At 40.0% G+C, this 14987-nt stretch overlaps 1 protein-coding gene across 1 annotated transcript; it reads left to right on the plus strand.

Moving 5' to 3' along the window:
* Window positions 1–534: 534 nt before the first annotated feature.
* On the plus strand, window positions 535–11695 carry LOC117618870 (ATP-dependent RNA helicase DEAH13-like). The gene is made up of 8 exons (XM_034348621.1): window positions 535–762; window positions 1000–1383; window positions 7412–7567; window positions 7718–7966; window positions 8181–8417; window positions 8596–8709; window positions 8791–9828; window positions 10131–11695. Exons 1-8 carry the CDS (start codon window positions 535–537, stop codon window positions 11565–11567), a joined length of 3843 nt encoding a protein of 1280 aa, XP_034204512.1. The 3' UTR covers window positions 11568–11695.
* Window positions 11696–14987: the final 3292 nt, after the last annotated feature.

A 14987-nucleotide genomic window follows, 5' to 3' on the forward strand; every position in this document is an offset into this window, starting at 1 on the left:
AATATCGCACATATCTCAGGTTATTTTATAACACGTTATCAGCACGATAGTCTCTCCTTTTATTTCTGAAATTTTTCAACTCAACACTGTGGTTATTTCTCTGTCTCCTTTACTGTCATTTAAAGTATGGTGCGGCATTAACGTCCATACAGCAATTTAATTTGTGAATTTACTTTACAGCAAATTAACCTATTTTAAAGGGTGGTGCGGGTTTATCGTCCACGCCTTTACTGTTATTTAAATGTATGGAGCAGAATTAGTGCCCATACAAGCACGTTTACTTTACCGCACATTTAAGGTATGGTGCGGGATTAACGTCCATACAACAAGCAATTTAATTCATGACAATTTATCATCAATTAATATACCTGAATAATGAAATTCCTATTAATAAGTGGCTTAATGTTCCAGATCTCGAGCCTAAAGTTTTGGACAACAAATTCATGACAATTTATCATCAATTAATATACCTGAATAATGAAATTCCTATTAATAAGTGACTTAATATCTCAGATCTCGAGCCTAAAGTTTTGGATGGCAAATTTGGCAAAACTGGAGTTTGCTGCCTTGGACCTTTCCGGGGACAACTTTTTATCATGGGTCTTGGATGCCAAAATTCATCTACGAGCCAATGGCCTCGGACAAACAATTGTAGATGAGAATAATGCTTCGCCTGAAGAGAATGCGAAGGCCATGATCTTTCTTCGCCGCCACATCCATGAGGCGCTGAAAAGCGAATATGTGGTGGTTGATGAACCGTTGGTTATGTGGAAAGCTCTAGGTGAAAGATACGATCACCAGAAGACGATGACTCTTCCAAGAGCTAGATACGAATGGCCCCACTTGAGATTTCAAGATTACAAGTCAGTGTCCGAGTATAACTCTGCTATGCACAGAATTACCTCATTAATGAGGCTATGTGGAGAAAATATATATGAGGAGGATATGCTCGAAAAAACTCTGAGCACTTTTCATGCTTCAAATGTCCTCCTTCAACAGCAATCCAGACATAGCGGTTTCAAGAAGTACTCGGAACTTGTATCTTGCCTCTTGTTAGCTGAGCAGAATAATGAGCTATTATTAAAGAATCACCAATCTCGCCCAACGGGATCAGCACCACTTCCTGAAATAAATGCTGCATCTCAGGAAGTGAATGCCACTTCATCTCGTGGTAATATCCACAAACGTGGGCGATGGGGCAAGCGTGGCCACTGGCAAGGAAATAAAAAAAATCGTGGTGCTCGTTCAGAGGGTTTAGGTCCAAGGAGTGGTCCATCCACGAACGGCAAAAATGCATCCCGTAATAAGGGAAAGGCACAGATGAGCCATGTGCCTAGAAATGTTGAAAGCCCTTGTCACAGATGTGGTGCAAAGGGACATTGGGTGCGCACATGTCGTACGCCCAGTCATTTGGCGGATCTTTATCAAGCTTCACTTAAGAATAGGAAAGTGGAGATAAATTACATTGATCATGCTCCGCCAGCCAAAGATGGCTCATCAGAAATATCACGTCAACTAAACAAGACGCATCTAGATGTTTCTGATTTTGTTACTAAAAGAGGGAATGAAGGTTATGAGTCCGAATTAGATTAAATTCCTTGCTGTACTATTTGTATTAACTGTACTATTTGTATTAACTGAAGTGTTGTTTAAATTTCAATCCAATAAAAGTGGTAATGTTGTCTTCTTTATTGATTTCAGCTTATTTTACTTATTTGGTGGTATGGATGTAAATTATGGATGCCCTCAAAAAAAAGGCTATGGCAGAGATATTTGTCTCGCAGACAGCGCAACTACTCATACGATCCTTCAAGATCGGAAGTATTTCTCAAAATTAATGCTTACAAAAGCAAAGGTAACAACCATATCAGGTCCTGCAAATCTGATTGAAGGTTCAGGAAGAGCCCAAATTATGTTACCGAATGGAACAATACTGTCCATTCCAGATGCTTTGTATTCATCTAACTCTAGAAGGAATCTATTGAGTTTCAAAGATATACGTTTGAATGGCTACCATGTTGAAACAAAGAAAGAGGAAAACATGGAATATCTTTGTATTACCTCCAGTGATACCCAAAAGCGTATACTGGAGAAGCTTTGTGAGCTCTCATCGGGGTTGTATTACACAACCATACGGACAATTGAGGCACATAGTATCATGGACCAAGAGTCCACTGGCTCAAATGCTTTTAAGCTTTGGCATGACAGGTTGGGTCATCTTGGATCCACCATGATGCGCAGGATCATCACCAACTCTAAAGGACATCCCTTATTGACTAAACACATTATGTTATCAAGTGACATCTTTTGCCGAGCTTGTTCACAAGGGAAGTTGGTGATCAGACCATCACAACAAAAGGTTGATGTTGAGTCTCCATCATTTTTGCAGAGAATTCAAGGGGACATTTGTGGACCTATTCATCCCCATGTGGACCATTTCGGTACTTTATGGTCTTGGTGGACGCATCTACCCGATGATCACATGTTTGTCTTTTATCTACTCGGAATATGGCATTTGCTAGGCTTTTGGCTCAGATAATTAAATTACGAGCCCAATTCCCAGATTATCCCATTAAGTCAATCAGACTCGATAATTCTGGTGAATTTACATCTCAAACTTTTGATGACTACTGCATGTCACTAGGCATTGATATTGAACATCCTGTTCCCCATGTGCATAATCAAAATGGCTTGGCAGAAGCTTTAATTAAACGCCTTCAATTGATAGCACGCACTTTGCTAATGAAAACAAAGTTGCCAATTTCTGCTTGGGGATATGCCATTTTACATGCAGCATTACTTGTGCGATTGAGGCCTGTTGCCAACAATCAATGTTCTCCAATACAACTCGTATTGGGAAATCAACCAAACATTTCACATTTAAAAATTTTTGGGTGTGCTGTATATGTGCCTATTGCACCACCGCAACGTACTAAGATGGGCCCTCAACGCAGATTGGGAATTTATGTTGGTTTTGATTCACCATCTATCATCAAATACTTGGAACCCCTGACGAGTGATATTTTTACCGCACGATTTGCGGATTGTGATTTTGATGAGACAATCTTCCCACCATTAGGGGGAGAAAAATCTGTGTCTAAAGAACAAGGCAAACTCATTCCTGAAAAACGACATGAATTGTCATGGAATGTATCCACATTGTCTCATCTCAATCCTCATACTGCTCAATGCGAAAACGAAGTGAGAAGGATCGTTCACCTCCAAAGTATTGCAAATCAGATGCCGGATGCATTTAATGATGCAGCAAAGGTGACAAAATCTCATATCCCAGCTGCAAATGCACCAGCACGGATTGATGGCCATGATGGACAAAGCAATGTGCCAGCAAATGGTTCATCTGCTGCACGCCTAAAACGTGGCAGACCACTAGGCTCAAAGGATTCAGTTCCTCGAAAGAGGAAGTTGATGGGCAAAATGAATCCAAATGAAATTAATAGAGAGCCCACAATTCATAATTCAAATGCCCCTAAAGAGGGACAGGTACTTCTTGACAAGGAAAACGTCATTGGTGAGACAAGTGCACCTAAAGTGGCAACCGTACCTGAAAGTCAAGAAATCTCCATAAATTCTACGTCCATTGATGAATTGTGGAGTAGAAATGAGATGATCATCGATGATATATTTGCATTCTCAGTGGCTGCTGAAATCATAAAAGATGATGATATTGAACCTTGCTCTATTAATGAATGTACACAGAGGCAAGATTGGCCTAAGTGGAAAGATGCAATCCAGGCAGAATTAAATTCTTTGGAAAAAAAGGAGTGTTTTTGGACATATTGTTCCAACTCCACCCAATGTGAACCCTGTAGGTTACAAGTGGGTATTTACAAGAAAGCGCAATGAGAAAAATGAGATCTCAAGGTATAAAACGCGACTCGTTGCGCAAGGTTTTTCACAAAGGCCTGGAATTGATTATATGGAAACGTACTCTCTAGTAATGGACACAATTACATTCCGTTACCTAATAAGTTTGGCGGTTTCAGAAAAACTTGAAATGAGACTCATGGATGTCATTACCGCATATTTGTATGGAGAATTGGATACAGATATATACATGAAAGTTCCAGAAGGATTCAAGCTGCCTGAAGCAGCCAAAAATAAACCACGGGGCATGTTCTCAGTTAAATTGAGAAGATCATTATATGGGCTAAAACAATCTGGACGAATGTGGTACAATCGTCTCAGTAAGTATTTACTGAAGGAAGGATACACAAATGATCCTATTTGCCCATGTGTGTTTATTAAAAAATCAGAGTCTGGATTTGCGATTGTGGCAGTATATGTCGATGATATGAATCTAATTGGAACTTCTGAAGAGCTTCAAAGGACTGTTAATTATCTCAAACGTGAGTTTGAGATGAAGGACCTTGGAAAGACAAAATATTGTCATGGCTTGCAGATTGAGCACAATGCTAATGGAATTTTGGTGCATCAATCAACTTACACTGAGAAAGTATTGAAACGGTTTGGCATGGATAAAGCCCATCCCCTTAGCACTCCAATGGTCGTTCGATCGCTTGACATTAAGAAAGACCCATATCGTCCAAAAGGGGATGATGAAATGGGCCTTGGTCCAGAAGTACCATATCTTAGTGCCATAGGTGCTTTATTGTACCTAGCACAATGTACCAAACCAGACATATCATTCTCAGTCAATCTGTTAGCAAGGTACAGTTCTGCTCCAACATGGCGACACTGGACCGGCATCAAACATGTTCTACGATACCTTCGTGGGATAACAGACATGGGGTTATTCTATTCCAGTGAATCGACCAACGCCCAGAGTATTATTGGTTATGCTGATGCAGGATATCTCTCTGATCCACATCAAGGACGATCACGGACTGGATATGTATTTACATGTGGAGGAACTGCGATCTCATGGAGGTCAACAAAACAAACATTAGTGGCCACATCTTCCAATCACTCAGAAATACTTGCCCTCCATGAAGCCAGTCGTGAATGCGTTTGGTTAAGGTCGGTAATCCATCACATCCGAAGCACATGTGCCCTACCCTCAACAACAGACACTCCAACAATTCTGAATGAGGACAATGCAGCTTGTATTGCTCAGATCACAGGAGGATATATCAAAGGTGACAGGACCAAACACATATCACCAAAGTTTTTCTATACACATGAGCTCCAGAAGAGTCAAGAAATCAAAGTCAGACAAATCCGCTCAAGTGATAACCTGGCAGATCTCTTCACTAAATCATTGCCGAAATATACTTTCCAAAGGTTAGTGCATGGCATCGGATTACGACAACTCTGCAAGCAATCAAGTTGGAGCATGCAAAATCAGGGGGAGCATTCAAGAGTCCTCTAACATAGGACATATGCACGTTGTACTCTTTTTCCTTCGCATAGATTTTCCCACTGGGTTTTTTTCAAGCAAGGTTTTAATGAGGCAACCAATCTAGGGACATGTGGTCTCCAAGGGGGAGTGTTGTAAAAGTCTTTATGTGGAGCCCACTAACTATTCATTACTGTTCATTAACTATTCATTACTGTTCATTTGGCGGCTTTGATAGAGTTTGTCTGTCACGGGTGAATAGTGATGAATAGTGATGAATAGTGATTTTCTCAGCCTATAAATAAGAAGAGAAACGGAAAGAAAGAGAAAAGAAGAAAAAGAAAGAAAAGAGAGAAGAGAAAGCAGAGAGAAATTTTCCTAGAGAGAAAATTCAGTGAGCCACATATGTTGTAAACACTAAAGTTGTAGCCACAGATTTTTATAATGAAAGGTTACCGCTTGCTCTCCGGGACGTTAGCCGAACCTCGTTAAAAGCGCTGTGAATATCTATCTCTACGAGGACGTAGGCATAGCCGAACCTCGTTAACTGTGTCTTATCTATTTTACGTACAGCTCAATATCCGCACATATCTCAGGTTATTTTATAACAAAACTCAAATTATTTTTGAATTGTTGTAGCAAAAACTAAAGTTTTATTGCCTAAAATTATCAAACCCATGAAAATAAATTGACCCTTTTACTTCTATGCATTAGTATTAATTAATTAATATCTAACATTTGCATTTTACATCAACACACTCTAGCGAATTATGTTTGCAAGTTTTTTCATTTAGGCTTAAGTGCTACATTGTCCTTTGAAACATTGGTCAATTCTCAATTTATCCCTGAAAGTTAAAGTGACTCACTTTGTCCCCTTAACCAAGATTTGATGTTCCACATTACCCCTACCGTTAATTCCATCCAAAAGTCTGTTAAGTTTGATGACGTGATATGGGTATTTTAGTAATCTTGTGCAAGTAAAATACAAAACATAAAATTGAAAATAAAATAGAATTTAGAAAAAGAGAAAAAAAAAAAGCCCTGCACCACCCCTCCCTGTGCCACCCCCACCCCCCCCACACCCAAACCAACCTGCAACCCACTCCCTCCCTGGGTAGAACCCAAAAACCCATCGCCCCCCTCCCCCGACCACCCACTCTCCCTGGGCAGAACCTAATAACCCACCGCCCCACCACCCCCGCTGATTTCTTACACCTCCCCCCCTCCTCTGGCTACCCTACGCCCACAGAAACCCCAGCCCCCATACCCATTAATTAGCTTTCAAATTTCATGCCTCCCATCCCAAAAATCAAAACAACAACCCTCCCTCTGTTTTTTCTACCCCACCCCCACAGAACCCCAACCCCCATACCCATTAATTAGCTTTCAAGTTTCATGCCTCCCGTCCCAAAAATCAAAACAACAAAAGACGAAGAGAGAGAGTTTAATTTTTTAAAGTTTTAAATTTTATGTTTGTATTTTATTTTTTTATTTATTTTTTTATCTATAATGAAGGTGGGCTCCACTTTGCCACATTATCCACTGAAATTTATGAATAAAAAACTTATGTACACAAAATTACTAAAATACCACTATCACATCATCAAACTTAACAGAATTATAGCACTGTAGCAATTAAGCCATTCATTTATGATGTTGCGGGGATTCTAACTACTGCAGGTATTACAATTATGTTCAATATTATAGATATGGAAGAAGCATACATCCATTCAAATATCAATTCACATAGACCACAAATACAGAAGGAAATAAAGCCCACTTTTCTATGAAGCCCATCAGTGATTCTGGGGCCCAACAGGAAAACTCCTTTCACAAGTAACGAGCTCATGCCTCGTCCTCAACACTCCAATTGCATTCAAGTGTATTTCTTAGGGTTTTGAAAAACTCAATACAAGAAAAACCAAGGAAGATGAGCAAATCCCAGAAAAGAAAGCGCAACAAGTTGGAGGTGTGTGATGTGAGTGTCTTCTAATTAACTTGACTTGGAAATTCCAACGGGTTCCATATTGAACTTTGCTGCCGCACATATTTATTCTTCTTTTTTACTGATATATATCCTTGTTTATTATGTAGGTTGAATCCAAATATTCAAAACGCAGGAAAGCTTTACAATTCCCAAAAGCTGGATTTAACAAGAATAATGGAGACTGTGCTTGTAGTGATCAAACTGAGCCTGATCATCAGTTAGAAAAAACTCAATCAAGGCAGGATTTGGATGAGATTCATGAGGTGTGCAATCAATTATAGTTGAAGAATATGATTTGTGAACCAATATTGTGAATTCTAGCTACAAAGTTTTTTTTTTTTTTTTTTGGGTTTTGTAAATTGTATGGCATGAAATCTGAAGCTTTTTTTATGTATATTTTGTTCTTCTGACAGGACAAAGTAAAAGAGAGCCCAAAAGTAAATTCCAGCAGCAGAGCAAGTGAATTATCAGAATTTCCTGCAGCAAGGCCTCTACTTGCACCAACTATAGTGCATGTATCAAGGCCTGATGAAGTTGAAGAAGCAAGGAAGGATCTTCCAATAGTAATGATGGAGCAGGAGATCATGGAGGCCATTAATGAAAATTCCACTTTGATTATACGTGGAGAGACTGGATGTGGTAAAACAACCCAAGTTCCTCAGGTGGGTTTGTTGGCATTCTGGTTCTAAGGCATGTTTAGAAGTGATTGTGGAAGTATTAAAAGCGTTTTTTAACAATCAAAAGCATTCTGACTGCTTATTAATATTATTAGTTTATATGCTTGATTTTCCTAGTAATGATTGTCTTTATATGTTTAATTTTTTTTAAAGTCATCTTGAACGTTCTAAATTCTGCATTTGGGTTGACATGTTGCAGTTTCTTTTTGAAGCTGGCTATGGTTCAAGCCACTCTAATTCTGCCCGAAGTGGTATTATTGGTGTAACTCAACCCCGCCGTGTTGCAGCCTATGCGACGGCTGAGCGAGTGGCGTATGAGCTTGGACTGAATTTAGGTAAAGAAGTCGGCTTTCAAGTTAGGCATGACAAAAGAATGAGTAAAAGTAGTTGCTCCATCAAATTCATGACAGACGGAATATTACTACAAGAACTCAAGGTACTTTAAGCAAATGATATCTTTTTAAAATCCATGTCATGTTTTGAACATTTATAGGCATCAAATAACCAACTTCCTGCTTTTAGTATGCTTCCTCTGGTAATGAAACCTTATGGAGTATGCGTAATTAAACTGAGTCATCTTTGTGTAATAATGTTTTTTTTGTCAAATTGTGCAGAGTGATTTTTTGTTGAAGCAATACTCTGTCATAATTCTTGATGAAGTACATGTGCGGAGCTCGAACACCGACATACTTATCGGAATGCTTTCACGTGTTATTGTACAGCGTCAGGTGAGCTAGAGAGCAGTGCTTATGGCTAAAAGTTATATTAATCACGGTTAATTTCTCATAATCTTTTGCATGTGATGGCAGAAAGAATATGAAAACCAGCAAAAGGCGGTGCTTTTGGGGAAAAACGTAAGTCGTGAACAACAGATTTTCCCTTTAAAGCTTGTGCTGATGAGTGCCACCTTGCGAGAAGACTTTATCAGAAAGCTGTTTGGTGAGCCCCCGATCATAGAAGTCCCCACTAGACAATTTTCAGTAAAAGCTTACTACGAAAACAGAACCGAGGAAGAAGGGGATTACGTTGAGAAAGCATGTAAAAAAGTCTTGAAGATTCACAAGAGACTGCCACTTGGGGGCATACTTGTGTTTGTCACTGGGAAGCGAGAAGTAGAGCGCTTGTGTCGAAAGCTACAAGGAGCTTCAAGGGAACTTATGAAAAGATCAGTTGAGAGTGATACTGATGAAGTTTCTGATATTGATTCTGTTGAGGATGAGTTGGAGGGTTATTCATATGATTCAGAAACAGAAAGTGAACAAGAATTTTTTTGCGATGACGATAGGGATTCATTGTGCCAAGATACCCCAGGATTAGTTGATGGAACTGTGGCAGAGGTTGTAGGAGAGGATGGTAGCATTGTATCACCGAAAGTTGGTTTCGATTCTTGGGCTGGCAAATCTTCATTCTGCTGCAATTCAGCTGGGAAAAAGGGTAGTTTTCCAGGCGCACTGCATGTTGTCCCTCTTTATGCCAGACTGAATGCAGAAGCTACACTTACGGAAATAGAAAAAGTGAAGGAGGGAGGACGGCTTGTTGTTGTAGCCACAAATGTGGCTGAAACCTCTTTAACTATAAGCAGGATAAAGTATGTTGTTGATACTGGGAAAGAGAAAGTGAAGGACTACAATTCAAATGGCATGGAAACATATAAAATACAGTGGATTAGCAAGGCATCAGCTGATCAGCGTAAAGGAAGAGCTGGAAGAACAGGACCTGGCCACTGTTACCGCCTGTATTCTCAAGCAGTGTATTATAACAAATTCCCTGATTTTTCCGCACCCGAAATATCCAAAGTCCCCTTTGATGGTGTTGCCCTTCTTCTGAAGTCTATGAATATTCTTAAGGTGGGTCCAAATTCATATTCTTTTGTTCAGCATTTTAGATTTTTTTTTAATTAAAAAAAATGCAAGCTATAGTAAGGAGCAAAGATTCGAACACAAGATCTCAGGTGCAGGGGTAACTGCACAATGATTTTGATGGTTCTTACTATGTAGCAGGGGTTCTTAGGCAGTGAATGTTATATGTTTTATTTTGCTACCACTGGGTTATTTGCTCCTTTATGTTCCACAATAAAATGCCTTGTGTTTTCTCTTTTACATCTGTATTGCTCTTGTAACGTATGACCTTTTTCTTCTGTGCATCCCAGATATCCAATTTTCCATTTCCAACTCCTCCAGAGGCTGGTGCTGTGGATGAAGCAGAGCGTCTCTTGACGGCCCTTGAAGCAAGTGACACAAATGGAAGATTAACACCTTTAGGGCATTCCATGGCTTGTTATCCCCTGCGTCCTCGTCACTCTCGGATGCTCCTTACGATTTTTCAAATCATGAGTAAACAGAAAAATCCTGCTCGAGCTAATTTGGTGTTAGCATATGCAGTTGCAGCAGTCGCATCTTTGAGTTGTTCAAATCCTTTTCTCCGGCAGTTTGAAGATATTCACACTACAAACCATGACAATGTTTGCAGCGATGCGCCTTTCGAGCATTCAAATCAAGAGAAGTTGACAAAGAAGAAACTAAAAGAAACTCTAAAAGTGCCTCGTGAAAGGTTTTTCAATCCCAGCAGTGATGCTCTGTCCAGAGCTTATGCTTTGCAGTGCTATGAAATATCTAAGAGGCCAGTGGAATTCTGCAATGACAATGCTCTGCACCCGAAAACCATGGAGGAAATATCCAAGCTGAGAAAGCAGCTCTTTGAACGTGTCTTTGAACAAAGTGGCGTTTCTGGTGGGGAGAAAGAATTTTCATGGATCTATGGTAGCATGGAAGATGTAGAACGTGATTGGAGGATTTCCTATGACAAGAACCCTCTTTCGTTGTATGAGGAAGAGCTCTTGGGCCAAGCCATCTGTGCTGGTTGGGCAGACAGGGTTGCTAAGCGCATTAGAGGAAGGAGTTCATCAGTGTCATCTGATTTAGGAGATGGAAAAGTTCGTGCCGTTCGATATCAAGCCTGCATGGTTAAAGAGACTGTGTTCCTCGACCCTTGGTCATCTGTTTCTAATTCAGCCCCTGAATTTCTGGTATACAATGAGCTAATCCAGACAAGATCAGGACCGTACATGTACGGCGTTACTCGTGTAAAATCAGAATGGCTTGTTGAGCATGCCCGGGCTTTCTGCACTTTCTCTGCACCCCCAACAGATACCAAACCTTACTACGAGCCTCTAACTGATCAAGTATTTAGTTATGTCATTCCAGCCTTCGGTTCTCATTTGTGGGAGCTTCCACCATTTGGTTTGCCAATGAATAAATTTGATCAGTTTCGAGATCGAGCGAAAGCTTTTGCTTATGCTTTGCTTCAAGGCCAGGTTTTGCCTTGCTTAAAAGTTGTTCGTAAGTGTATGGCAGAACCTCCTGGTAATGTTTTAAAGCCGGAGGCAGCTGGTCGACGGCGGGTTGGGAATCTTTTAGAGAAGCTGATGAGAAACAAGATTCATAACTGCGCTGCGTTAAGACAGGTGTGGAAGGAGAATCGCATGGAGTTGCATCCAGAATTCCTGGCCTGGTTTAATAAGAGTTTCCAAACTAGCAGCTTTGAAGCCCTTTGGTCACTCATGCTTCGTGAAGTTGCTTTAGAGTGATTTCAAGTGAAACAACTAATGGCTGGTCTGGAAGTTGCTAGTTGGACAACATATTCTATTTCTTGTGCCTTTCAGTCATCAGTGTCTTCTATAAATTTATAGGGTTTTAAGGATTCAATAAATTATTTAGTTACATATGTATTACTGGATAGCATTATGATTACTTTAGAGCCTATTATCTATTTTTGAGTTTATTTAAGTGATGTAATGAGAGCCATTAGATCATAGTCTAGGCGGATTCTCTAGCTTAGATTTGCTATGACATGTGTCAACATCTAATAGGATGACAGCTGTAAATTCTGTTAGGAGAGAATCACAATTCTCTCCTAGCAGTCACACTATGTAAGCTGCAGTTTCTGCTAAAATCAATAGAACAGTACATTTCTATTTCTTCTTCATTCTCTCTAGCTAAAATGCACTACAAGATCACCTCTTCCTAAATCTGAAAATACTGAGATAAACTCAGAATGATAACATGGCCTCAGAGCCAGGTTTGATTGTTTATTGGGCGTGAATCTGTGAAGAAGGAGCTGGTGCTTGGCTGAGCTGACGTTTGAGCTCACTCAAAACTTCACGAAGCTTGTCTAGCTGTGTCTGATGTCTAATATGGCAGGATCAAGCTCTTCTGAGCTTCGTACACCAGTATTCAATGGAGAAAACTATGAGTTTTGGAGCATTAGATTGAAGACCATTCTGAAATCTCATGGACTGTGGGATTTGGTTGAAAATGGCTTTGATGCTTCAGATCCAACGAAGGCAAAAGGAAAGGAAGAAGGATCTAAAGCTGCTGAAGAAGAGAAATCTGTAACGGCTGAGACTTTGATGAAAGATGCTCGTGCACTTGGACTGATCCAAGGTGCAGTCTCAAACCAAATTTTTCCCAGAATAGTGAATGAAGAAACCTCAAAAGGTGCATGGGATATCTTGAAGCAAGAGTTTAGAGGTGATAAACAGGTAAGAAGTGTGAAACTACAAGGCCTACGTAGAGAGTTTGAATACACTCGTATGAAGGATAGTGAATCATTTTCTGTTTATGCTGCTAAACTGTTTGATCTAATTAATCAAATGAAGAATTATGGTGAAGAGTTACCTAGAGAAAGAGTTGTGCAGAAATTGCTTATTAGCTTGCCTAGATCTTATGATTCTATATGTTCTGTGATTGAGCATTCAAAGGATCTTGACACTCTTGAAATTCAAGAAGTGGTTGCATCTCTCAAGAACTTTGAACTCAGATTAGATAGGCACAATGAAAACTCCATAGAAAAGGCTTTCACTAGTCTGAACATTGAGAGTAAAAGCTCTAAGAATGGAAGTTCTTCTGGAGGTAACAAGTCTCAGAAGAACTGGAAGGAAAATGGGAAGAATTGGAATAACAAGTCCAATTCAAATACCAAACCAAATGCATCAAATGATGGAACTAAAACCCCCTGCAAGCACTGTGAAAAACTGCACTATGGCAAGTGCTGGTTTGAAGGAAAACCAAAATGCAGAGGATGTGGAAAGTTTGGTCACATGGTTAGAAATTGCCATGACAATCAATCTGTCCAGAAGGTGAACTATGCCAATCAGGTTGAAGAAACTGGAACATTGTTTTATGCATGCAATGCTGTGACAGATGTGAAAATGAGCAACTCTTGGTATGTGGACAGTGGCTGTAGCAACCATATGACTGGAGATGAAAGGCTACTGATAGACATTCGAAGGGATGTACCTTCCAAGGTGAAAATGGGGACTGGAGAGACAGTTCAAGTTGCAGGAAAAGGTACTCTTGTGATAGAAACCAAAACAGGCAGAAAACACATTCAAGAAGTGATGTTGGTGCCTGGTTTGGAGGAGAACTTGCTAAGTGTTGGTCAGATGATGGAACATGGGTATTGTTTAGTATTTGGAAAGGGAATGGTGACAATTTTTGATGATTGGTGACTGCAAAATCCTATAGCTAAGGTTCCAATGACTAGCAATAGGTGTTTCTCTCTCACAATGGTACCTGCTACTCAGTTGGTGTTGAGAGCAAGTGTGACTCACAGTTTGCAGACTTGGCATAAAAGGCTGGGTCATCTTAATGATCAAAGCATCAAGATGCTAGCAAATCAAGACATGGTTCATGGACTGCCTAGTCTGGAGAAGGATTTAGCAGTGGGTGAAGGCTGCAAGCTGGGAAAGCAACATAGAGACTCATTTCCTGCAGAATCTACTTGGAGAGCTCAGTTTCCACTTGAATTAGTTCACACTGACATCTGTGGTCCAATGCAGATTGCATCAATGTCAGAAAACAGATATTTCCTGTTATTCATTGATGACTATACAAGAATGGCTTGGGTTTATTTTCTCAGAAATAAATCCAATGCTTTTGAATGTTTCAAGAAGTTCAAAGCAATGACAGAATTGCAGAGTGGACACAAAGTGAAATCACTTAGAAGTGATAGAGGTGGAGAATTCATGTCAAATGAATTTCTTACATACTGCAGTGAGGCTGGAATACAAAGACAGCTGACAGTGGCATATTCTCCTCAGCAAAATGGTGTTGCTGAGAGGAAGAACAGGACAGTAATTGAGATGGTAAAGTCTATGCTACATGAAAAGAGTCTTCCTTATGAGTTTTGGGCAGAAGCTGTTCATACAGCAGTCTTCCTTCTCAACAGGTGTCCTTCTAAATCTCTTGAGAAAATGACACCATTTGAGGCCTACACAGGAAGAAAGCCAGGTATTGCACACTTGAAAGTGTTTGGATGCCTATGTCATGTGCTTATTCCTTCTGTTTTGAGACACAAGTTGGAAGAAAACAGTCACAAATGCATTTTTATGGGCTATGGATTGTGTGAAAAAGGCTATAGACTGTATGATCCTAAGACAAGAAAGATTATCTTGTCTAGGGATGTCTATTTTGATGAAGAAGCCTCATGGAAATGGGAGAATCCTAGCAATGCAGATGTGGGAGTACCTATGCCAGATGGAAATCAAGATACTGCAGAAACTGAACAGAGGGTATTAGATGATCACTCTCAGTTCTTGGATACTCAAATGCAGATGGAAGAAGAAATTGCACCTCAAGGGGAAGAAATGCTTGAAGAGACTCAAAGGCTTGATCACACACCTCACAAGTGGAGGAGTATTAATGACATCATGGCACAATGCAACATGTGCATTGTAGAACCTGACAGCTTTGAAGAAGCAGATTTGGATGAATCATGGAGATGTGCAATGGAGGCTGAATTGGAGATGATTGAGAAGAACAATACTTGGAAATTAGTTGACAGGCCATCTAACAAACTAGTAATAGGTGTTAAGTGGGTCTACAAGGTCAAACTGAACCTAGATGGTACTGTGCAGAAGAATAAAGCTAGGCTTGTGGCTAAAGGCTATTCACAGAAGCCTGGAATCGACTATAATGAGACATTTGCCCTTGTGGCAAGACTTGAC

The sequence above is a fragment of the Prunus dulcis genome, chromosome 1 (assembly GCF_902201215.1).
Source record: "Prunus dulcis chromosome 1, ALMONDv2, whole genome shotgun sequence".
NCBI lineage: Eukaryota > Viridiplantae > Streptophyta > Magnoliopsida > Rosales > Rosaceae > Prunus > Prunus dulcis.